The sequence below is a fragment of the Pelophylax lessonae genome, assembly GCF_965119305.1.
Source record: "Pelophylax lessonae genome assembly, chromosome: 4".
In the NCBI taxonomy this organism is placed as follows: Eukaryota; Metazoa; Chordata; class Amphibia; order Anura; family Ranidae; genus Pelophylax; species Pelophylax lessonae.
The window spans coordinates 400,331,204-400,356,694 of NC_138771.1; the positions used below are offsets into that span (position 1 = coordinate 400,331,204).

A 25,491-nucleotide genomic window follows, 5' to 3' on the forward strand; every position below is an offset into this window, starting at 1 on the left:
AAGGGGAAATAGCACCGGTGACCTGGATTCAAAACGAACAGAGGCCAAAGGGAGCAACATCTACCCATAGTCTGGATATATACCAGAGGCATATCTTTCTTGCCTTTAAGGTGAGAGTTTAGCGCACATAGAGGTGACACACAAGGTGGAGGACATTAACTCACTTTATTCACATTTAAGCACGTCCATAAAGAGGAAGAACGCCTATTATAATTTGGAACACTTTGGACTTTATTTTTGGAAACGATTTTATATATATATATATATATATGTATTTCTACTGTATTTATTCATTTTAGTTTCACTTATTGGGAGCACTTTGGAAGATTTTATAAGGTGATTGTAGGAGGCATGCAGCACTTTAAATGAGCACCTATATATATCCAATTTTTATCGATCGATTTATCTGATTTATTCACCCCTTTATGATGATGTATGGTATTGAAGGTATATTTATTCATTGAATTTGTGTAACAAACACTGTCAGTGTATTTGGATATCAAGTTGATATATATCGATCGAGGTTTCACAGATTTTTTTGGTAACACAACGCACTTTGATGCATCATTTTTTCAACAATATAGCACATCTGTAACATTTCAGCACTCAGCACTTTCCTCAAAATAGTATTTATTGACACACACCCATATTTTATACATACTGTGAGGGATTAGCTCGGTGGCGGGTGTGGATGACCCCTTGGGGGGTGCGTTTTCCCAGAGAGGTAGCCGACAAGTGCTTGCAAACAAACAGTGTGGTTTATTAAATGGTGTTTTCTTCACCAGGCTGTAATGCAGCAAAACATCCAAAATAAAATAAAACAGAAAATAAATCCTTGCCTCTGTGGGCGGCTACCTTCTCACAACTGGAACCTGCCTAAGTGTCTGTCTCCAACCTACCGTCGGGCAGACTTCCTTGTCCTACAGCGGACCTATAGCTTCACAGGGCAACACAGTCCTTTTGTTTCTTTCACACAGAAACACTTCGTCTTCTCACCTTTGAGACGTATTCACCCTTGGTTACCGTCCCGGGCACACATCACTCCGGGGGGTCTTCTCCCAGGCCCACACATCCTGTCGGGAGGCACACGCTGACTGTCCTCCTGCTCCCAGCCCACATGGCTTCAGGATGCAGCTTCTGGAGGCAGCAAACAACAGGAATTTCTCTGAACAAATTATAGAGCCTTAACTCCCTCATTCTGAACAGGTGAAGGCCTTTCAACTTCCTGCTGGCTAGCTCTGTAGCCAACACCCTAAATTAATTAATGGACTTCTCAATCAGGTGGAAATGTATCTTCTTCCTGTGACTACATTCCCAGATTTAGCTGACTTCCTGTCACATACCCCCCCCTCTTGTTTCAACCCTAGGGTTGGGACACATATTTCCAGGCACGCATGTGTCAGGCACTGCTGACTCACTGATAAGCCTCCTATTATCCTCAAGCTTCCGGATGAAACTGTTTTGTCATCTTCATTGACGGATTTCTCATAAATGCCACACAGTTTGTCTCTCATCTCATATACACATTCTTCAACTGCATTTTTGGCATCATTTTGCTCCTTCTCGTTTCTGTCATCTTCATTGACAGCTTTCTCATAAATGTCAGACAGCTTGTCCCTCATAACCGTCTGTCCAATCCACCATGGAGGACCGTGATCCATAGGCAACTCAATTGGGCTAGTCTTAATGTCTTCAACATTCTTAAGACGCCTCTCTCTGCAATCCATAAATGTTTTCCACAAAACTTTGAGAACCTTTGCTTCACTAAGCTTTGTTCCAAGTAGGGACTCTTGACATCCCTCTGTGACTTGAGTTGCCTCTCCATACATCTGTACACAATCATTGACTTTTTGTTGTAAAAGGGAATGATCTTCCTTCTTGAGCTTTGCTTGCTCTAAGATGCTGTGCAGAGGATTTTCCAATTGAGACAACAGGCTGTCACACATTTCTTCAAAGTGACCCCTGTTCCTTTTCCCAGAGATATCAATATCATTCACCAAACATTTCATATTCATAGGCAGATCTGAAGCATTTGCACTCATCAACTTCTTAAACTTTTCGCCCTCCTGAGCGAGTCGCAGTAAAGGCCTACTACTTGATTTGATATTCAGTTTATATTTCTTGCCAAACTCTTCACAGAAGTAGCCAACCAGAACATCATCAACTTTCCTTCCACCAACATAGGGGTCAAAGGCAACAACACAGTTGAACCCAGCGATCTGGGTGGTATCCATTATAGACCTCCTCTCTGCATCAGTGAAGAAGCATGGAACTGCAACACATTCTTTTACAGGTTTCTTCAATGCACTTTCTGCTGAACTATTTGACCGCTCAAAGTCACCTGGTTCCTTTTCTCTATCTGAATTCCACATGGAATGCATCTCAAGATCACGATCAAACTTCTGCCACCCGTCTTTCACCAGTTCCATTTTGGAAACACTCCCTGAAAGGCACTTATTCATTTGCTTCACGTTTTCACCAACAGCCTTAGTTTTCTCCACTAGGTTTTCAGCCTGAACTGAGAAATCACCACATTTCTTACTCAGCTCCTTTGTTTGCTGAAGCTCTAATGATACATTTTCCAATGCTTGAAGTTTTTGAAGGAACGGTTTATTCCAAAGGGGTGATTCAAGCCACGTGTCATCACATTTCTGAGGCTCACTCAGGACAGACCCCAAAACACTGATCCTTTTAAAAACTGCATCAGGCACACTATCCCCTCTTTGGGACAGATCCTCTGTTGCCTGGAATTCCTCTTCCAGTTCCTGCAACGGAATCTTCATCTCTTCTACTTGCTGTTCTAAGGCTCGTTTAGACTTTTCTAGCTCCTGAACGCTTTTCTCAACCTCATCCTTGTAGCTGACCACATGTTCCATCTCTGTACATAGCTGCTTGTTAACTCTTTCTAGTTCAGCCTTGGACTCTAGAGCTTCCTCCAAAGAGCGAGCCAAGAACAGGGCTTTGCTCTCGTTATCACGCGCCTCCGCTTCTGCGCGGTCGCGTTCTTCTGCATATTTTGCAGACACAGTCTTCTCTTCACCAAGCATCTGATCAAACTTCTTTTTCACATCTTCAACACACTGTAATGAAGCAACGCTTTCTTCCATGCGTTTTTTCATATCCGCTATCTGAGCTTGCAATGTTGCGACTTGCTCTGATAGGTTTTTCTTTGCTTCCGCCTCCTCTTTTAATTGTTCCAGGAAGCCATTTTTCTCATCTTCCATTTGTTTGAGCTTTGTGCTAAAACTCAGCCTTTGACACCTCTCTTCCTGTAAGAGTTCCTGCGTGTCTTGCAGCTGCGATTCCAAGATAGAAAAATCTTCCGCAATTTCTCTAGATTTGCTGTCTGCTTGAGAAAGCTGATTTGTAACATTGTCCAACTCAACCTGCAGTCGGTTTGCCTTCTCTGACAGCTTAGCACACAATCGGTCACCTTCTGACACCTTGACTTGCGATTCCAGAAGCTGTGCCTCTACTTTTTCCCTCTTATGTTCACAATCTCCTTTTCCCTGCATAAGAGCCTTCACCTCATTGGCTAGCATCTGGGAATAAGAATGTAATTCTGCCACACAGGCTTCTTTCTCCTTTAACTGCTGCTGGAAACGTTGGGCTTCACCTTTCCAACTTTCACAGTCTGCACGTAATTCATCTACCACATTGCTCAAAGTGGTGAGCTCATACACAGTACTCAGTAATTTAGCCTCTCTTTCACTTTTCTCGTTGTCGCTGAGAGACAATGTCGTTTTCAGAGCGACATTCTGTTCCTGCGACTCCTGCAGGTCTATTTTTGTAACTTCCAAACACTGAAGACTTTTTTCCAGCTGATTACGCAACTCCAACATTTCACACATACTTTGCTTCTGCAAAGTCTGAATTTCAATTTCCTTTTCCATGAGGATGGTATCTTTCTCCTTTATAGTGTCTTGACATTTTTGCAACTCGACCAAAAGAAGAGCAGTGGATTCTTCCCACTGTAACACATGAGACTTGAGTAGTTCATTCATTTCCTGCAAGTTTCTATGCTCCATTTTAAGCAATTCCAAGGCTTGTTCCTTTTCTTCCGTTTTCCGTTGCAAGGCATCCAACTCAGCCCTGCACACATACTCGGTTTCCTCCAAACCGATGGCCTCCATTGGCTGCTGGCGTCTCTGTTTCCAGCCTGCCATGCTCTCTTGATGAGCCTTTTGTTGAGCTGCAAAGCTCTGCTGAAAATCCGCATTTGCCTGCTGTTGAGCTGCATTTGATATAATCAGATGTTTCAACATCTCCTCCATTTTGAGTTTACTTTTCATCTGAGCACACTGCGTCTCCATAGCGGTTTCATCAGTGTTGCTAGGGACAACAACCTTCCTCTTTAGTAGACTCTCTTTAGGCATGGATGGGGCTGGTTCAGACGGCAACATCCCCTCCATCCATAGAATCCGGTCTCTCATTTCATCTATCTTTGCATTCTTCAGGCGTTTTGAACGCCCCATCTTCAATAACTCCACAAACAAATTTTTCACAGTCCAGCAAAAAATTTTCAGACCACTGTCTCTTTAACACATGTAGTTTTTCTCTCTCTCTTGCAAGATCTCTTTTCCTGCACACACAGTTTGTGCAGTCACTTGCACCAGACACAACAAAGTTCAAATAATTTTGAGACCGCTGCCTCTTTAAAACACTTTTTTTTTTTTTTTTTTTTTCCTGTCAGGATCTTCTCTCCTGCACACATAGATTGTGCAATCTCATGCACCAGACAAAGTTCATCAAACATATGCACTCCATTGCAGGGATCTCTGCTTATGCCCACTGCATACCTCCACCATATGTGAGGGATTAGCTCGGTGGCGGGTGTGGATGACCCCTTGGGGGGTGCGTTTTCCCAGAGAGGTAGCCGACAAGTGCTTGCAAACAAACAGTGTGGTTTATTAAATGGTGTTTTCTTCACCAGGCTGTAATGCAGCAAAACATCCAAAATAAAATAAAACAGAAAATAAATCCTTGCCTCTGTGGGCGGCTACCTTCTCACAACTGGAACCTGCCTAAGTGTCTGTCTCCAACCTACCGTCGGGCAGACTTCCTTGTCCTACAGCGGACCTATAGCTTCACAGGGCAACACAGTCCTTTTGTTTCTTTCACACAGAAACACTTCGTCTTCTCACCTTTGAGACGTATTCACCCTTGGTTACCGTCCCGGGCACACATCACTCCGGGGGGTCTTCTCCCAGGCCCACACATCCTGTCGGGAGGCACACGCTGACTGTCCTCCTGCTCCCAGCCCACATGGCTTCAGGATGCAGCTTCTGGAGGCAGCAAACAACAGGAATTTCTCTGAACAAATTATAGAGCCTTAACTCCCTCATTCTGAACAGGTGAAGGCCTTTCAACTTCCTGCTGGCTAGCTCTGTAGCCAACACCCTAAATTAATTAATGGACTTCTCAATCAGGTGGAAATGTATCTTCTTCCTGTGACTACATTCCCAGATTTAGCTGACTTCCTGTCACAATACTCACCAATCAAATTTAGAGATATATAAAACACCTAGCCCCTGAAGCGCACCACCATCCCCATAACAATATCCAGGTGTTAGAATGGCCAAGTCAAAGTCCAGACCTGAATCCAATCGAGAATCTGTGGAAAGAACTGAAAACTGCTGTTCACAAACGCTCTCCATCCAACCTCACTGACCTTGAGCTGTTTTGCAAGGAGGAATGGGCAAAAATTTCAGTCTCTCGATGTGCAAAACTGATAGACACATACCCCAAGCGACTTACAGCTGTAATCGCAGCAAAAGGTGGCGCTACAAAGTATAAACTTAAGGGGGCTGAATAATTTTGCACGCCCAATTTTTCAGTTTTTTATTTGTTAAAAAAGTTTGAAATATCCAATAAATTTCGTTCCACTTCATGATTGTGTCCCACTTGTTGTCGATTCTTCACAAAAAAATTACAGTTTTATATCTTTATGTTTGAAGCCTGAAATGTGGCAAAAGGTTGCAAAGTTCAAGGGGGCCGAATACTTTGGCAAGGCACTGTATATGCATGGTACATGGCGTCCACGAGCATGCCAATTGAGTTAGAACACACCCTCCACGCGCCGTATGCCTGCACTTAACCACTTTAGCCCCGGAAGATTTTACCCCCTTCCTGACCTGGGCCTATTTTGCGATTCGGCACTGCGTGACTTTAATGGACAATTGTGCAGTCGTGCAATGCTGTACCCAAATGAAATTGATGTCCTTTTTTTCCCACAAACAGAGATTTCTTTTGGTGGTATTTGATCACCTGTGTGATTTTTTGATCATGCGCTATAAACAAAAAAAGAGTGACAATTTTGCAAAAATAACAATATTTTTCACATTTTTTTATATGAAATTTCCCCCAAAAAAATGTAAAAATCAAAATTTTTTAACATTTTAGACCAATTTGTTTTCTGCTACATGTTTGGTAAAAAAAAATCGCAAAAGCGTATTTTGATTGGTTTGCGCAAAAGTTATTGCATTTACTAACTAAGGGAAAGATTTTTGACATTTTTATTGTTTTTTTTTTTTTTTAACGAGTAATGGCGGCGATCTTTTTTTTTTTTTTTGCGGGACTGCGACATTGCGGCGGACAGATCGGACCCTTGACTGAAATTTTTGACACTTTCGGGGGTGCCAGTGACATTACTACAGTAATCAGTGCTATACATATGCACTGTTACTGTAAAAATGACACTGGGAGGGAAGGGGTTAACTTTATTGGAGAGAGAGGGGTTAAGTGTGTCCCTAGGGGCGTGCTTCTAACTGTGATTGGATGTGGCTGTGTGTGTAACAGCAGAGATCAACGGTCCTACATAGCAGGACCGTATGATCTGTGCTGTTACACAGGGGAGAAAGACCGGCGGCTTTGTTTACATTAGCCGCCTGCCTTTCTCCCGCTGTATCAGACGATCGCGAGTGACCGGCGGACATCGGGTCCGCCGGTCACACGCGCGGGCTGCTTAGGGAACGAGCGGGGGCCGGGAGCGCGCCTCCAGCGGCGCGTGCTCGCCCCCTATTGGCTCACAGGCTAGTGACGTACCAGTATGTCACTTTGCCTGTGAGTGGCTGACCGCCGCCGTATATATTCATGCGGCGGTCGGCAAGTGGTTAAAGGTGAAGATTCCAGTGCGCGCGCGAATAGGCCTACGCCATAGACACACGATCAAGGCAAAGACTGACATGCAGACGCTTATGCGCCAGGGCGAACACAACATACATATGGGGTGAGAGCAGCTTAGGCTGACTCTTGTTTGCCACAGCTGATACTATTGAGGTGATCATCTCAGGGTAAAACAGTGTGAAACAATAGGCAAAGAAACAATGATTTAAATCAAGCTTTGCAACAATCCCATAACAGTCTCAACAAGATGTAACTTGTAAGCATAACATCCACCTCATGGAGGGATACATATGGCACCAGGTCTGTTATCTTTTAAAAGGAACATTGTATAAAATATTTACAATTTTCAATTATGCCAGCAATTTTTACCTTAAGGTTTGCTGAATAAGTAAATCATTTAAAATGGAGTCACTAGTCCTGCCGCAGGATTCTGTTTTGAAACAGGAATCCAATCTTCACCCATCAGGGTGAACTTTGTCTTGGCGACCTTCAAGGACTAGTTCCCCTATATGAGAGACCACGACCTTGGACCTGTAGAGCACCCTGGACAGAGCGCCTTTGGGGTTTGGTATTCCAAAGGTCCGGATCCTAGGGTCCAATGCCTAAAAAGGACAGCATTACAAGCAAAACCTCATATCTGCTTCCCAAGGCTCAGGTACCATCTTTTTAGTCAATTGACAGTTTAGGATGGATCTGATAGCTTAACCCCTTAGATTCAATGATCTTTGATCGGGGTAAATAGCATAATCTTCTGTATAGGGGGCATCAATTCTGATTGGTTGCCAGTGTCCTTCACCTATATAACCCATACGTTATGATTTATGGATCTTTGTCCCATGATGAACGAAAAGAAAGTAGATTGTAACATGTAGGAGCGAAGTGCTAGAATAGGTCTGGGAAGGAGGTGGTTAATTTGGTGCTGTTTGCTCTGCAGAAGAATACCTTTTGAGAGCATCTGGGATATTCCCCTGCCTACGCTTTTGCAAAAAGTTGCTTTCCTAGTCCCTATTACTTCAACACGGAGGGTGTCTGAGTTGGGTGTTTTGTCCTTTGTTTCCTCTTCAGATTTTGTGTAAGGACAAGGTGGTGCGTCGACTTTCCCCTTCCTTTATGCCGAAAGGGATGTTGGATTTTCACTTGACAGAGGACATTGTTCTTTCTTCTCTGTGTCCTCCGCTTTCGTGCCCTAGGGAGGTGGCCTTACACTCCTTGGTTTGCACGATTTGTGTGTACCTTTCAGTGATGGCTACTTTTCAGAGGTCCATTTCTCTTTTTGTGCTCATGGATATTCCAAAGAGAGGCTTGGCATTTCCCCTCTGATTCGGCAGCTGGTTGTGCAGGTATATGCTAATGGGTGGCATTCTCCCTTCCCCGTTACGGAACTCTCCATCAGGGCAGTTCGGGCCTCCTGGGCATTCCATCAGCTGGTGTCTGTTTCTCAAGTTTGCAAAGTGACAACCTGGTTGTCCGTGCACACTTTAATAACTTTTAAAAACATTGCTGCCTTGGCACCCTTGGATGCTAGTTTTGGCCCGCAAGGTATTGCAGGTAGGTGTTTAGGATTCTCAAGCACCCCTTGGGCTGTGTTGGCATTTTCTAAAGGTTTTGTCTCACCATTCGTTGGTTTGCCCACCCCTCGTTGTGGCACTGCTTGAGGACATCCCTGTTTGGTCTGGATAAAGAAGCAGCAGCTGTGTCAGTCAATGAACGCAAGAGAAAACTGGATTTTCTCTTACGTCCTCTGACAGTCGCCGCCCGATGGTATTAGCCTTCACTAATGGGTAATGGCGCACATCCCTCAGCCATTATCCTGAACCCAATCTGATACTACCTCAATTTTATGCTGCCTAGCGTCAGGAGTAGAGCTAGGTCTTCCCTGCTGAGACCTAGTGTCTCGGGTTTTCTTTATATTTTTTTCTGAATTTGTGTTTTTCTTTACACAATAGATTTTATTTTCTCTCACTATCACTAGTTAGTCAGGGATTCCTTTCCTGGAGGACTACAAGTGACTGCAGAGCTGGGCCTCGAACTGGGTATCATAGATCCTTATGGAGTCCCAGCCTGCCAATGAGCGTCGCAGGTTACTGGTACGCCCAGGCCTCGCAACGACAGTGCCCCTCCATATGGGGACGAGCCTGCGGAGCTGCTTCTTCGCTGAGGATGTCTCAACCCGGATCGCCCGTGTGTTGCCAGCGTCCCTCCATGGCTGATGGCACCCCCAGTTAGGATGGGAGGTCTCCCGGATCTGAGAGTTGCCTGCTTCCTGGATGGTGAGTGCTGATACCCCCTTGTCCCTGTGGGCCCACTCTCAGGGGATAGCAGGGCTGGTGGTCTCTGTAGGATCCCCACTTCTGGCCGGATTGGTGGTTTTCTCCCTCCCTCCCTGCTCCCGCTGGGGGCGCTGTATGGGGTGCTGTAGGGGTCTCCCTGGGGTCCCTGATGTTAGCCAGAATGTGTTTGTACACTTATTTTGCCGCCGTTTGGGGTGGCGGCCATGTTTTATGGTGTGCAGAATCGAAGCTCTGTATGAGGACAGCAGCCATGTTGGGATTCTGCACAGGCTCCCGGTCGGGTGCCATTTTGGATGTGGGCAACATGCCTAGTAAGGGCAAGCGGCCATTTTCCCTGTGACTTTTGTCATTGACTTTCAATAGGCACCTTTTGTCTGGGCTCGAGGACTGGGCCTCTAGCGATGTGAGGTCACTTCCTCCTTCTTCACATTTTCTCCTGTGTAAAAATGTGTTTGACATGCTGGAATCATGTCATTTTTCAACCAAAACGAGATGACCGGCGGGACCTGTGACGTGGGACGCCACTACGGAGTGAATCAGCGGTCATCTCGTTGGCGGTCAAACATTTCTGGCAGATAAGCTCTTTTTACTCTTATTGCCTGTAAGCATTTATTTGGCATAAGGAAATTAAATGGTGGTTCATTAGGTGTTGCACTATGGTTTTCTTTTTTGCTTTTTTCTGGTATATATGAGTGATCAGTCTGCCTTGTACCATCTGTATGGAGTCGCACCTAATTGGCTTGATCCTGGAATCGCTGAGGATTTCTGGAGGAGCAGTTTGGTGGAACCTTTGAGCCTTCTTTTATTAGTGGGACGGTAAGCGGCAGTGTGATTGGGGTTGCTCTCTCTCTCTCTGGTGGTGGCACTTCAAGGAGACCAATCAGCTGGACCCTACCTATACCTGGACTTTTTATATAGCGCTGCTTTTCAATTTTATTCTCCAAAAAAACGGCCTGTGCCCTTCCAGTCCTCTGATTCTGAGCCCGAATTGGTTGCCACGGACGATGGTCCCCCTGGGGGGTCCCGGTCCTCCGCTTCTGAGAGGTAGGAGGAGGGGCAATCTTCCTCCCCAGTAGCGCGGGGACTCGCTACGATGGATGCTCTCATTGGTGTCATAACAGAAACACTCAATCTTGACTATGAGCCAGCTCAGTCAAGAAAGCGGACCGGTTTTGGGTTCCCCAGACCCCAGTAGTCAGGTCAGGCTTTTTTTCTGCCCTGAGGAAATTCACGTGCTTGTGACTGGCCAGTGGCGGCGCATTTAGCACTTGTTGGTGGTGCCTAAGCATTTTTCCCTCCGCTATCCGTTTTTGGAGGCGGTAGACAAACGTTGGACGGTGTCCGCAAGCAGGGGATCACACTGTCTCTGGGCTGAATAAATCCACCTTGCTGCCAGTAGAGGATTCCCCGGTATTCAGGGATCCGGCAGATAGGCGTGTGGAAGCGCTTGCCCGCCACATTTATTTGGTGTCGGGTTCCCTGTTGAAACCTGTGTTGCCTCAGTGATGGCCTCTCAGGCGCTCACGACATGGTGCAAGGGGCTTTGCAGCATGATCAGCTTATCCACACGGCTTTGTTCCTGTGCGGCGCGGCCTTGGACGAGGCTCCGTTGGTCGCCCGGTTGTCGGCGGTGGGGATTGCGATCCACCGCATTACCTGGTTACAGAGCTGGTTGGTTGACCACGCATCCAAAAAGACGGTGTCTGAGTTCCCCTATGAGGGGGTCGTCTTTTTGGGGAAACTCTAGATGAGTTGATTAAGGGGCTCACTGGAGGTAAGAGTACTCTGCTGCCCCAGGTCACCAAGGGTGAGTCCCCCCGCACGCAGAGGGGGCCCTCCTTCAAGACTCAACATTATTGCTTTCGTGCCTTTGGGACGTAGGAGAAGGGTAAACCCTTCCCACTTCCTGGTGGCCACGAGAAGCCGTGGTCGGGTAAGCCAAAAGCCGGTCAGTCTGGTTCGGCGGCCCTGTCCACCTCTTCATGAGGGGAAGCCCTCACCTGATGTCGGGGTGGGGGGACATCTGCTTTCCTATCAGGAACCCTGGTCTGGCATTCAGGACAAGTGGGTTCACAAACTGATTTGTTTAGGGCACATGATCAAGTTTCTATCTCAACCCGCAGATTTGCCTGCCCAAGGAGTCATTGTCCATGAACCGCTTTGTGCGGGTACAGAAGTTAAGGATGGAATCTATCCGGTCAGTGGTGGCCTCGTTGAGGCCTGGGGACTTCCTGGCATCCATCGACTTGGCGGATGCGTATCTCCACATCCTTATTTTTGAGGGTCATCAGGGATATCTCCGCTTCGCGGTGGCTGGGGAGCATTACCAGTTTGTGGCGTTGCCTTTTCGGTCTCGCTTCTTCTCCCAGGGTTTTTAACAAGGTGTTGGCTCCGGTTCTAGCTTTACAGCGTTTACGGGGCTTTGCGGTCCTCAGTTACCTGGACGACCTCCTTGTTAAGGTCGAACTCCTGTGTGACCTTGGCGAAAGATCTGGCCTTGATGGTTCAGACACTTGAGGAGTTCAGGGTGACCGTCAATTTTCAGAAGTCAGCACTTACTCCCTCTACTCGTCTCCAGTACCTAGGATGGTCCTGGACTCTGCTCAATCTTGAGTCTTCTTTCCGGAGGACAAACTCGGGACTCTGCGGGAGGAGATCAGAGCTCTTAAGAAAGATGATCTCTCTTTGCAGACCTGCATGCGGGTTTTGGGCCTGATGGTCTCGACCTTTGAAGCAGTTCCGTTTGCTCAATTTCACACCAGTTCTCTGCAAGGGGACGTTTTTTTTCCTGTCCCTCCTTATGGGGTGTTTTTTCTGGGTTTTGCTCCAGTTTTTTCCTGTGCGCTCAGGTTGTTACTGGCCCGGCTATTTGCGTTAACTTTTTAATTGGTTGCGTTGCTTTCCCACCCCTCTACCTGCACTGCTTTGGGAAGTCTCATTAGTGAAGGCTAATACCATCGGGCGGCGACTGTCAGAGGACGTAAGAGAAAATAGAATTCCTCTGACAGTCGCCGCCCCTGCCCCTCTGGTTTTTGGATCTGGGACTTGTTGCCTTACGGTACTGCTTGCTACAAAATGAGGTAATATCAGATTGGGTTCAGGATAATGGCTGAGGGATTGTCCCCTAGTGGCGTGCTGAGGTATAAAAAGTTTTTTTGTATTAACCTGATAATCAATTATCTGCCTAGCCTGCTCCTGCAGAGTGCGCCATTACCCATTAGTGAAGGCTAATACCATCGGGCGGTGACTGTCAGATGACTCAGAGAAAAGAATTTTACGGTAAGTTCATACAAAAATTCAATTTTTTTTGTTACTGTAAAATCTTTCTCTGAATTCATTGATGGACAAACCCCTCCCTTTTATGGAAATTCTCCTTTGACACTGGTTGTGACTGACTGAAGGCTGTAGCAGAGAGTGGGTTTTATGCCCAGAGAGGACTTGCCCATATGAGGTACCGAGTTTTTTTTATTATCAATTTTATCTCCAATCCTAACATAAAAAGGAATCCTTTTGGTACCCAAACAATGTTAGTAGATTTTTATGTGTAGTTATCTTTACATTATGGGTTCACCTTTCATATTTGTGGCTTAATTATAATGCAGGTTAGCAGTACTATATCAAATAGTTAATGTACAGCGAGCCGAAATCTCTTATGGTCAATACTATGGAAGATGAAGGGTTGCCATATGTTGTTGCTCTTAAGGTAAAGGGTTTGGCTCAAACATTTGCATCTGTTATACTTTGCTCCTGTGTTTGCATAGCCATTTTTTTTTTGTATCTTTTCTAGATGTTAGGGTAGATAATTATTCTTTAGTTCCCATATGGAAGAAAAATATATTTCCAATATATTTAGGGGAAAAAAATTAGAAATATATTGAATATGGCCAAAATTGTAGCATTTCAAATATATTTCCAATATATTTGGGAAAAATAAATTGTTTTTTTTTAAAATATATTTTAAATATATTTTTCTTCCATGTGGGTTAACCGTAGCATGTCCAACTTTAAATTAGTATTACAGATTATGATGAATGCATAGATGTGTGTTTTTTTTTTTTTTTTTCTAGTGGCACGCTTTATCTAGAGAAGAACAAGCAAAATACTATGAACTAGCACGGAAGGAGAGGCAACTTCACATGCAGCTCTACCCAGGCTGGTCTGCCCGAGACAATTATGTGAGTGCATGTCAATTCCTCTTACAAATGCCATATATGTGTACCCCCCCTGGGTCTTCTAAAAGCAAGGTGAAACCTCCAGAGGTAGGGAGCGAGCTAGCCTTTACCCCAGGGCTGGGTCCATAGCTATAATGGGGAGTTTAACAGAAATTGGGAACCAGTCACTTTTGATCTTTTCAAAGCTTTAATGTGGAACTTGGAAGAAGGTTGTAGGAGAGAGGGTTAGGGGTCTCCGATACCAGCAGCAAATCACTTACAGACTCCTCAGATCTAGAAAAAGTTCAGTTTCACGGTGTCAGGACCTTTAAGACAACCCAGCAATACTGTAAGCAAGTTTTCAGATTCTGGTGCGTCATCCAAATGAGTCACCAGGCCCTTCTGAGAGATCCACCTTCATCCTGGCTCTCTCCAGCAAGCGTCCTACCCAGGGTCTTCTCACCTTGGCTTAGCTTCTTCCACACTGGGCAAGACAGCCTCAGGACCACCTCAGCATTATTACTTACATGCAGAGCTCACTTCAGCTACAACTTTTAGGCCAAGGGCCTGAGGCAAGACCGCATATGGCCCAGCCAAAATAGATATCCTCTCCCACAATGCACCATTGGCAAATAACTTCCTACTGGGCTGGCTGGAAGAAATATAAATATTCATAACTCAGTCTAGTTGTATTATCTCATTATATGGCCTCTGGTACCTTCAGCACCTACTGGCGACAGAGAGAATTGCACAACCTAATTGAGCTTAGAGAAAGACATAGTAGCACCAGTTTAGGGCCAGGTGACTATGTAACTATAGTTACATAGTTAGTGAGGTTGAAAAAAGACATCAGTCCATCCAGTTCAACCTATGATGTGTGTGTGTGTTTGCTGTTAACCGTACATCGTATACCCCTGTATGTTGTGGTCTTTAAGGTGCCCATCTAATAGTTTTTTGAAACTATCAATGCTCCCTGCTGATACAACTGTATGCGGAAGAGAATTCCACATCCTTACTGCTCTTACAGTGAAGAACCCCCTACGTATTTTAAGGTTAAACCACCTTTCCTCTAGTTTTAGTGAGTAGCCACGTGTCTTATTGTATTCCCTTTCTCTGAATAGTTTGTTCCTTATGCTACGGTCGCCAGTACAGTATTTGTACATGGATATCATATCCCCCCTAATCGTCTCTTCTCCAGAGAGAATAAATTCAGTGCTTGTAGTCTTTCCTCATAGCTGATGTCCTCCATAGCCCTAATTATTTTTGTTGCCCTTCTCTGGACTCTCTCCAGTTCCAGCACATTCTTTCCGGTGGACCGGTGTCCAGAACTGGACAGCATACTCCATATGTGGCCGGACCAGAGTCTTGTAGAGAGGGAGAATAATCTCTTTATTTCTGGAGTGAATCCCCTTCTTTATGCATCCCAGTATTCTGTTGGCTTTGCTTTCAGCGGCCTGGCATTGCATGCCACTGCCAAGCCTGTTGTCTACCAGTACCCCCAGGTCATTTTCCATCCTAGACTCACCCAGAGGTTCCCCCCCTAGTGAGTAGCTTGCCTTCTAGTTTCTGGCACCCAAGTGCATTACTTACTTTACATTTTTCAACATTAAACCTCATCTGCCATGTAGTTGCCCAGCCCATTATTTTGTTCAGGTCCGCTTGTAAGCTTTCCACATCCTGCATAGAAGATATTGGCATGCTTAGTTTAGTATCATCCGCAAATACTGTGATTGTACTAGATATCCCCTCCTCTAAATAATTTATGATTAAATTAAACAGGATTGGCCCCAGGACAGAACCCTGAGGGACCCCACTTTCCACACCCGCCCAATCCGAGTACTCCCCATTAATCACCACCCTTTGCACTCTCCCCTGGAGCCAGTTCTCTATTCAGGTACTCACCTTATGGTCCATACCTACCTTCCTTAGTTAGAACAGTAAGCGTTTGTGGGGAACAGTGTCAAAGGCCTTAGCAAAGTCCAGATATACCACATCCACATGCTTACCTTTATCTAAGTGGCAGCTCACTTCATCATAGAAGGTTAATAGATTGGTTTGGCAAGAACGATTTCTCATGAATCCATGCTGATTACTACTAATAATACCATTTTCATTACTAAAGTCTTGTATGTGGTCCCTTAACATCCCCTCCAAAATCTTGCAGACTACTGATGTTAGGCTGACTGGCCTATAGTTACCCGGGAAATATCTCTGCCCTTTTTTAAATATTGGTACCATGTTGGCTTTTTTCCAATCAGCTGGCACCATGCCCGTCTGTAAACTATCCTTAAAGATCAAGGATAATGGTCTGGCAATCACCTGGCTGAGCTCTTTAAGAAGCCTCCATCCAGTCCCGGTGATTTATTTATGTTAAGTTTCTCTAGTTTAGTTCTAAGTCTATCTTCTGTTAGCCATGGCGGAACTTCCTGAGGTGTGTTATTTAGTTTGGCCTTACAAGCTGGGTTAGTGTAGCCTCCCAATTCTTTTGTGAAGACTGAAGAGAAGAAATTATTTAACACTACCGCCTTTTCCCTGTCCTCTGTGGCCAAATTTCCTTTGTCGTCTTTTATGGGGCCAATGTGTTCTGGCCTCGCTTTCTTATTGTTTATATACTTAAAGAATTTCTTGGGGTTCCTTTTACTCTCTTCCGCTATATGTCTCTCGTGTTCTATTTTAGCCACCTTGATTTTGTCTTTACATTTCTTATTACACTCTTTGTAAAGCTTGAATGCTGCCAATGACCCCTCAGCCTTGTATTTTTTGAAGGCCTTTTCTTTAATATTAATATGCATTTTTATGTTGGAGTTTAGCCACCCAGGGTTTAGTTTTGCTCTTTTAAATGTATTTCCCTTTGGAATGCACTGGCCAATCCCTTTAAGTATGCTCTTGAAGCACTCCCATTTTTCCTCCGTGTTCTTTGTTCCCAGGGTTCTATCCCATTTGATATTTTCTAGCAGGGAGCGCAGTTTTGGGAAATTGGCTCTTTTCAAATTCAGTGTTCTTATATTACCCTTATGTTTCCTATTACTATGATTCATACTGAAAATAATTGATCTATGGTCACTGTTTCCTAAGTTGCCCCGTATTTCTATATCCGTGAGCAGGTCTGTATTGTTGGTAATCAGTAGGTCAAGTACCGCATTGTTTCTTGTCGCTGCATTCACCATCTGACCCATGAAATTGTCCTGCAAAACATTTTGGAACTGCCGAGCCTTGGCTGAGTGTGCGGTTCCTTCTGCCCAGTCTATATCTGGTTAATTAAAGTACCCCCTTATAATGACATTTCCCATCCTTGCTGCCAATCCTATCTGTAAAAAGAGGTCTGCCTCCCCCTCCTCCCTCTGGTTGGGGGGCCTATAGCATACGCCCAATATTACCTTCCCTGCAGTGCCTTCCCTTTGAAGTTCTACCCATAGGGATTCTGCCTCGTCCATAGCTTCATTATTAATATCATCCCTCATATTTACCTACACACTGTTCTTAATATACAGACATACCCCTCCCCCTTTTTTACCTTCTTTATCTCTGCGATAACATCAAACATCAGCAGCTCCAGCTCTCCCATCTTGTTGGCCAGGCTTCTGGCATTGGTATACAAACCTCTTAATTTTGACCGTTTACATATATCCTCATTTGATGTTTTTAGACTCCTTGTGATTTTTTCCTCATGTGTTATGCATGTGTTTGATATTCTAATTCCAGGTACTATAACCTGGGAAAACAGAGATTAAAACACATGTCACTCGTGCAAAATGTGCCAGAAGGGTCAGGAGGAGAGAGAAAAGGGGACTTCAAGCGATGCCACAATGTAATTGTTGTACAAAAAAGTTTTAAAAAGATATGAATATGTATTGGTAGAATATATTAAAAAAGTGGGACTAGATAACAGCAGTTAACCCATGTGACACATGACAACATGGACTTTACAAAAGGATAAATAGATATAAACAAAATGAATATCAAATACCAAAAAATCATTTGTATAAAAAATCCATAAATAAATATATAAATCAATATATAAATCTATATCACAATCAGAAGTGCACGTGCTCTTAAATAATGTGATAAGATTATTCCAGGTGATAAAACTAATATCCGTGATTAATGAAATATAACTTAATGGATGATTACTATCATAATAAAGTGCTTGTGCTAATAATATCCAATGATAAAACATTAGCATACACAAGTGGGAATAAAAATTGTGCAAAGTCCATAAACAATAAATCAGAAATATCTTCCGTGCTGTGCTGTTATCTAGTGACCTGGTGCTGGTGCTTAAATATTATAAAGTGACTTGGTGCATCAATAGTAATAAAGGCCGCTCATCTCCCGGTTTGGCTCACAAATTATAATAAGCCAAACCCGCCTTTTGCACACTCAGGTGCTATATAGTAAGGGAAAGGTTAACTTCCTCCTGCCCTCCCTCTAGAAAAAAAGGTGCTTCAGGTAGGGTATAACGGCCAGGCCCACAGTGCCAACCGACACAATAAAGGGGATAGGGCAGTCACCTCATCATAATCATCTCTCCACCGTCACGTGTGGGTGCATATGTAAAATAAACACAGCGATCTAATGCTCTCCATAGCGACTGGTTTATTGGGGTAAACAATACAATAAAAGACTCACATGAACTGGCACTCAGCCAGTGCAGGCATGGACAGCAATAGTGGGTGCTACAGCATGTGCAGGCTCCTCCCCCGTACGCATTACGTCAAAACCACAACTTCCTCAGCAGGGGTGATGCTGACACGCTGTCCACTGAATTTATATAGTGATCAAGCTCCATCCCTATTTCTCTGGGCCAATCAGTGCATCCACTAGTCATGGCTCCAGGGAATGTGGTAATAGGTGGAACAATCACTATTAAGTATTAATTACTGATCCCATAGACAAGTAATATGTGTGTTCCCCCTCCCTCTATACTAGGGGCCAGGGGGTGCATACACTAGGAAAATGTTTGCATTTTGTGTTACAATGAAGACCCGATGATCCCCTCCGTACATAGGAGGTGGAGCGGAGCAGGCCGGTCTCTGCTTGACATCCAACATGGGAAGTGATGTAAGCTTGTCTCCATGGCTCAGAGGATGCTCCTCGGCGGGACCGTAAGTAGGGCGGTGCTAGCCCACGCCTCAGACCGCTCCCATAGGAGACGAATTGAGCATGTCCCCATGGTTACACTGACGCCTCCTCGGCGTGTACCGGAACTAGAGTTATGCAAATGGCCACCACAGATTCCCATGAGTCATTGGGGGGCGGCCTCAGTGTGTGTAGATGAAGCCCCCACTCTTCTTTTGGCCACCTGCTGGGCTGAGGATCCGTGCAATTGCGGCTGGGCCTCCACAAAAATTTAGGCCGCGGCTTGCAGCCTTCAAGGCCATGTGGTCAGCTTGGCGCCTCCCTTGGAAGGGGTAGTGCTGTGAGGGCGCTTCATGTTTTTTAATGACAGCCTTGCCGCTATTATTGTGTGGCGCACCTGCCCTGTTTTAGTGAGGGTACCCTGCCCCCTTTTACGGGGGCTATGTCCTATTATGTCGTCTATGGAAGGCTCGGAGGGCGACCACCTTGTGTTTTTTTTTTTTTTTGCGGGGTTCGATAAGTTGTCCATTGTGGGCCCTTGGTTGGTGTCCCCTTTGTGGGATTGCAGTCGGTGGCCTCTCCTGATTGTTTTCCGGGGTGAGCTTAGTATATAGCATCCCTCTTTGATCTGCGTCCACTCTCAGATAGTGAGGATGATTCCTCTGCTTCTCTAGCTGCGCTTAAATAGGCGCTAGTGGATGCACTGTTTGTGTCAGTACGTAAAAAACTTTAAAAATAGAGGTTGCGGCTGATGCCGCTTTGGAGGCAGCAGTTCCTTTTAGCACCCACAGGCCCAATATGTGTTGCCCATCCTTGTTTCCTCCGCTTTGCTGTAGGCGAGGAGCATTATCAATTTGTGGTGGTACCCTTTGGTCTCGCTTCTGCTCCTCCGGTCTTCACAAAAATGTTGTCCCCGGTTTTAGCATTACTTTGTCGGCAGCGGCTCGCTGTACTGGGGTACTTGGACGATCTGCTTTTACGGGCGGAGTCTTTGTCCGCCTTGTTGGACAACTTGGGGATTACTCTGCAAACTCTAAGGGAGTTCAGTTGGATTCTGAATCTGCCCTGGTTCTGTCCTCTAGCCTAGCCTATCTGGCTCTGACTCTGGACTCGTCCTCAGCCAGCGCCAAAAAAAATGCCCAGGTTTGTTCTTGCAGGCGTTTTTTTGGGCATTTTTTTGGGTTCTTTGGAGGCAGGCAAAACATCTGAACTTCTGTATAGGGGTATATATATACACACACACACACTTATATGTATTTTACACTTACACATATATAGGTGTGTTAGGAGCGGAGCCATATTAGTGTTAATTATTTCATTAGCGCAAGTATAGTGTTCTGCTCCTTTCACCACTATATATGTGCAGGTGTATATATACATACATGTGTGTGTATATATACCCCTATACACATGTTCAGATGTCATGCCTGACTCCAAACATGTCCTCAAAAAAGCACTATCAATGCCTGCAGCAAAAAGAATGCTGACAGAGGCGAAGCCATATTAGTGCACTGAATGTGACACAAGAGAAACAATCTTTTCTCTATAGCGGTCACCCTGCTATGGAAGGGTTTTGTCACCCTGCCATAGCAGTCACAGTCAGTTAACCCTACACTACACTACGGTCCCCTTACACTTAACACTTTCCCTACAGAAACTGAATAATTAAAGCGAACTATAGTGGAAAATAGCACCCTAACTACACTAGATATCCCTTTCCTCACACTAAAAATTGCTAAATGACACTTTGTAGCAAAAGTCACAGAACTGCTCCCACTCTCTTCCATGTCCCTGCATAACAATGCTAGGAATTTGGCGGGGGCTATCTTATATACTGGGGGGCGTATTCACTAATGATTGGCCTATGGACCCCCTAGTCACTCCAATCACATTCCTAGCATTCTCCTGCCCCCTCAATTGGCTTTTACTGATGGTTCTGGTCCAATCACGGGCTTTTAAAGCCCATTTCCTGAACCATTGCATTTTGGTCGGTTCTGGTTGCCGAATTCCAAACTTTGTCAGCAAAAAGTTCGGAATTCGGCCGAACCTCGAACAGCCAATGTTTGGGTCGAACCGATGGTCGACCCGAACCGTTCGATCATCCCTACCTGTGATGGGGTAGCAGACTTTGCACAGCAATGTGGGTGATCCAGGTAATCCTGCGGCTATCCCTCTGAGTACTTCAATCGGTCTATGTGTCCTGGTCATGGTATAAATGGATGCCTCCACCATATACTGGAGCCCGAGATGGTATTCCTGGGGTCCCTCAGATAGTGCCCCAAATAGATAAAAGTAGACCGACCATTGTGTAGTATATTGATATATTTATTATAAAAGATAAATATCCACTCAGTTTTGGTAATCTCTATCCAGCCGCTGGTGCGGCGTGTGAACCGGATGTCCGTGTATGGGTGTGTTCCAGGATGTAGAACCACTCTAGCGGAAGTGACGAAGGGACCTACGGTCCAGCTCTATGCGTTTCGTCAGCATTGACGTCATCAGGAGCTACGTCACTCAGTCTCCACTTCCGCTATTTATATCACATGTAACTAGGCAACCCCAATGATCCTCTACGTCGCGCCCATATTGTTTGTATGGTTACCATCGCGTGACCCTATTGTCTAAATGATACGAAGCTGTAATGAATTACTGTTTGATTTGATTAGTATAATTAGCCGAATTAGATTATGAATATATGTTGAGTAACCCAGAAATAAGTTAATGGTTGATATGGTAGGTATACCGCAATACATTTGGATCTTTAATAATGATACATTCTGATCGTGGGTTTGCTGGTTACATATCCCGGTGGACAACCAGCCATATGATACATAGATGTTTATCATACTATTATAAAAATTAAATTTAAAATCATTATAATACCTTTATTTAAACAACATAAAACACTAACAAAAAGTATCTTGTATGTTTGTATATGAGCCTCCCAATGTGGCGATGCATATAGGAGGTATTAAAAGGGTGGTGTTGATGTGTTGTTTGGTCTAAGTCAGTTAGATCCTACTTGCTGAAAGAATATACATATATATTTTATATATATATATATATATATATATATATATATATATATATATATATATATGTGTGTCCCAATCCTATTTGTTGAAAAAATATATATATATATATATATTGAAAACCCTACCGTACAATCCCATATACACAATTCTATACCCGCTGTTGATCCAGAGGAAGGCAAAAATAAACCCCAGCAAAGCATGATCCAATTTGCTACAGCAGGGGAAAAAAATTCCTTCCCTGGATCAACTTTACCTAAAAAAAAATGTTAGTACCCATTTATATTATGTACACCTAGGAAATAATCCAGGCCTTTTTTTAACCGCTTGCCGACTGCCGCACGAACATATACTGCGGCGGTCAGCCCCTCACAGGCAGAGTGACGTATCGGTACGTCACTAGCCTGGGAGGGTCTGGGGAGCGAGAGCGCACCGCCACGGACCCCCCCGCGCGTGTGACCGGCGGACCCGATGTCCGCTGGTCACTCGGCGATCGGCGGGGGAGAGGGAGAAAGGCAGGCAGCTTGTGTCTACTATGTAGAACCGTTGATCAGTGTAACTACACCTCAAGCCACAGCCAATCACAGTTAGAATCACGCCCCTAGGGACACACACAGCCCCTCCCTCTCAAATAAAGTTAACCCCTTCACTGCCAGTGTATTTTTACAGTAACAGTGCATATATATAGCACTGATTACTGTAGAAATGTCACTGGTAACCCCAAAAGTGTCAAAAATTTCAGTCAAGGGTCCGATCTGTCCGCCGCAATGTCGCAGTACCGCAAAAAAAAACGCAGATCGCCGCCATTACGCGTTAAAAAAAACAAAAATGACAGAAATCTTTCCCTTTGTTAGTAAATAACTTTTGCGCAAACCAATCAAAATATGCTTTTTGCGATTTTTTTTACCAAACATATGTAGCATAAAACAAATTGGCTGAAAATTTTAAAAAATTTTGATTTTTACTTTTTTTTGGGGGGGGGAATTTCATATAAAAAAATGTGAAAAATATTGTTATTTTTGCAAAATTGAGGCTCTTTTTTTGTTTATAGCGCGTGATCAAAAAATCGCACAGGTGATCAAATACCGCCAAAAGAAAGCTCTCTTTGTGGGAAAAAAGGACATCAAATTCGTTTAGGTACAGCGTCGCACGACCGCGCAATTGTCCGTTAAAGTCACGCAGTGCCGAATCGCAAAATACCCCCTGATCAGGAAGGGGGTAAAATCTTCCGGGGCTTAAGTGGTTAAAGCAATCTAGTGAGCTAGCCAGAACCACCTCTGGAGGGAGTCTATTCCACATTTTCACAGCTCTTATGGTGAAGAAACCTTTCCGTATTTGGAGACGAAATCTGTAAAGAGTGCCCCCTTGTCCTCTGTGTTGACCTTAAAGTGAACAACTCAAACCCAAGTTCACTATATGGACCCCTTATGTATTTATACATGTTGATCATATCCCCCCCCCCCCAATCTCCTCTTCTCAAGAGAGATTCAATTCAGTTCCTCTAATCTTTTCTCATAGCTGAGGTCCTCCATGCCTCTTATCAGTTTGGTTGCCCTTCTCTGCACTTTCTCCAGTTCCCCAATATCCTTTTTAAGAACTGGTGCCCAAAACTGAACTGCATATTCCAGATGAGGTCTTACTAATGATTTGTACAGGGGCAACATTACATCTCTCTCTCTGGAGTCCATGCCTCTGTTAATACAAGAAAGGACTTTGCTTGCTTCGGAAACAGCAGCTTGGCATTGCATGCTATTATTAAGCTTATGATCTACCAGAACACCCAGATCCTTCTCCGCTATGGCTTCCCCCAGTTCTACTCCACCTAGTATGTATGATGCATGCATATTCTTAGCCCCCAAGTGCATAACTTTACATTTATCAACATTAAACCTCATTTGCCACATAGTTGCCCAATGAAACAGTGCATTGAGGTCAGATTGTAAGTTGGAGACATCCTGTAAAGAAGTTATTCCACTGCAAAGCTTGATGTCATCTGCAAAGATTGAAATGGTACTTTTAATCCCAGACCCTATATCATTTATAAAGATATTAAAAAGTAAGGGTCCCAACACTGAACCTTGGGGTACACCACTGATAACTTTAGACCATTCAGAGTAAGAATCATTAACCACTACTCTCTGAATTCTATCTTTTAGCCAATTTTCTATCCAATTACAAACCGATCTTTCTAAGCCTGTAGACTTTACCTTACACATTAGTCGTGTGTGGGGAACTGTGTCAAACGCTTTTGTAAAATCCAAGTATACTACGTCCACAGCCACCCCTCTGTCCAAGGTTTTACTTACCTCCTCATAAAAAGAAATCAGGTTCGTTTGACAACTTCTGTCTCTCATGAATCCATGCTGTCTGTTGCTTAAAATATTTTTTTCCAGCAAGAACTCATCTTTGTGGTCTTTTATTAAACTCTCCAATATCTTCCCGACTATAGACGTTAAACTAATAGGTCTATAGTTACTTGGCAAAGACTTTGATCCCTTTTTAAATATAGGCACCACATTGGCCCTACGCCAGTCCAGTGGTACTATTCCAGTCCTTAAGGAGTCCCTAAAAATAAGAAACAAAGGCTTAGAAATGACAGCGCTCAATTCTTTTAGGATGCGTGGGTGAATGCCTTCTGGTCTAGGTGCTTTATCCACCCTTATTCTGTCTAAATATTTCTGGACCATATCACTTTTGAGCCATTGTGGATCATTTGGGGCTGTGTCAATACCGTCCTCATTATGGTCATGAGCTCCCCCATGCTCCTTTGTATATACAGAGCTGAAGAAAGTATTTAATAAATTTGCCTTCTCTTTGTCCCCAGTCATCCACTCCTGGTTATTTTGTAAAGGGCCTATATGCTCACACCTAAACTTTTTACTGTTAATATATTTGAAGAATTTTTTGGGGTTTGTCCTACTATCTTTTGCAATCTGTCGTTCATTTTGAATTTTTGCGTCCCTGATTTCCTTTTTACATATTCTGTTATATTCTTTGTAACAATTAAACAATGATAGTGTTCCCTCATTTTTATATTTTTTAAAAGCTCTTTTCTTTTTATCGAACAATGTGGATTCCCCTGGGGGTGGGACTTTTTAGGCACAATTGAAAGTTACATAAAATAATGTTAAAAATGTTTATTTTATTGTACAAATATAAGGACAATGATAAATATACAGAAAAAAATGTCTAATAAAAACAGTTTGAGCAAGCAATAATGTGTACAAGATGATGCAACTCAACCATCCAGACCAGACTAGATATCCAACACGTTTCAAGGTTTTTTACCTCTTCATCAGGGATAATGCTGGAATTTTTTCTGTGTGTCAAAAAGGGATATATGTAACACGTAATCTCTTGATTGATACCATTTGCATGAAATAGGCATTGTAATATATATAACGACTCATTAACAGAATCTATATAACATAGTAATTTACACTTACATGGTTGGTTTTCATATTGACAAACAAATAGCTTGCTGCTCTTTAAAAACAAGGAATGCGTTGGGACCCAAATGCTGCTGTATGTTCACAGAATAGGAATTATAAAGATGCACGTGTTTCAGGTACAAAAGAGGGAAGGGCTGATGGAGACAGTGCTCTCAAGAAACACTCAGGACAGCTAGAGTCCAATGTTGCTTAGCAAAGTAGGCGGGGTGGAAATCATGCCCAGGCTGCAATGTAAAAAATATATACAATAGGCATTTTGTCATTATGTACTAAATGTAATAAACAATGTAGCGCTAATCCTGAGAAAAAAAAAACCCAGAAGGGTTAGGAAAAAGTGCCAGTGACATCTATAATATGAGAG

The 25,491-nt window shown here is 43.9% G+C and overlaps 1 protein-coding gene across 2 annotated transcripts in view; it reads left to right on the plus strand.

The window, feature by feature from the left end:
* The window catches only part of TCF7 (transcription factor 7), a gene marked incomplete at its 5' end in the record, with an annotated part of 1,449,389 nt that overhangs the window by 1,076,865 nt on the left and 347,033 nt on the right, over positions 1–25,491 (plus strand). For both annotated transcript variants that reach the window (XM_082255193.1, XM_082255194.1), the window contains one exon: positions 13,484–13,591. In XM_082255193.1, coding sequence (XP_082111319.1) covers positions 13,484–13,591 — 108 coding nt within the window. The remainder of the gene's footprint in view (positions 1–13,483; positions 13,592–25,491) is intronic.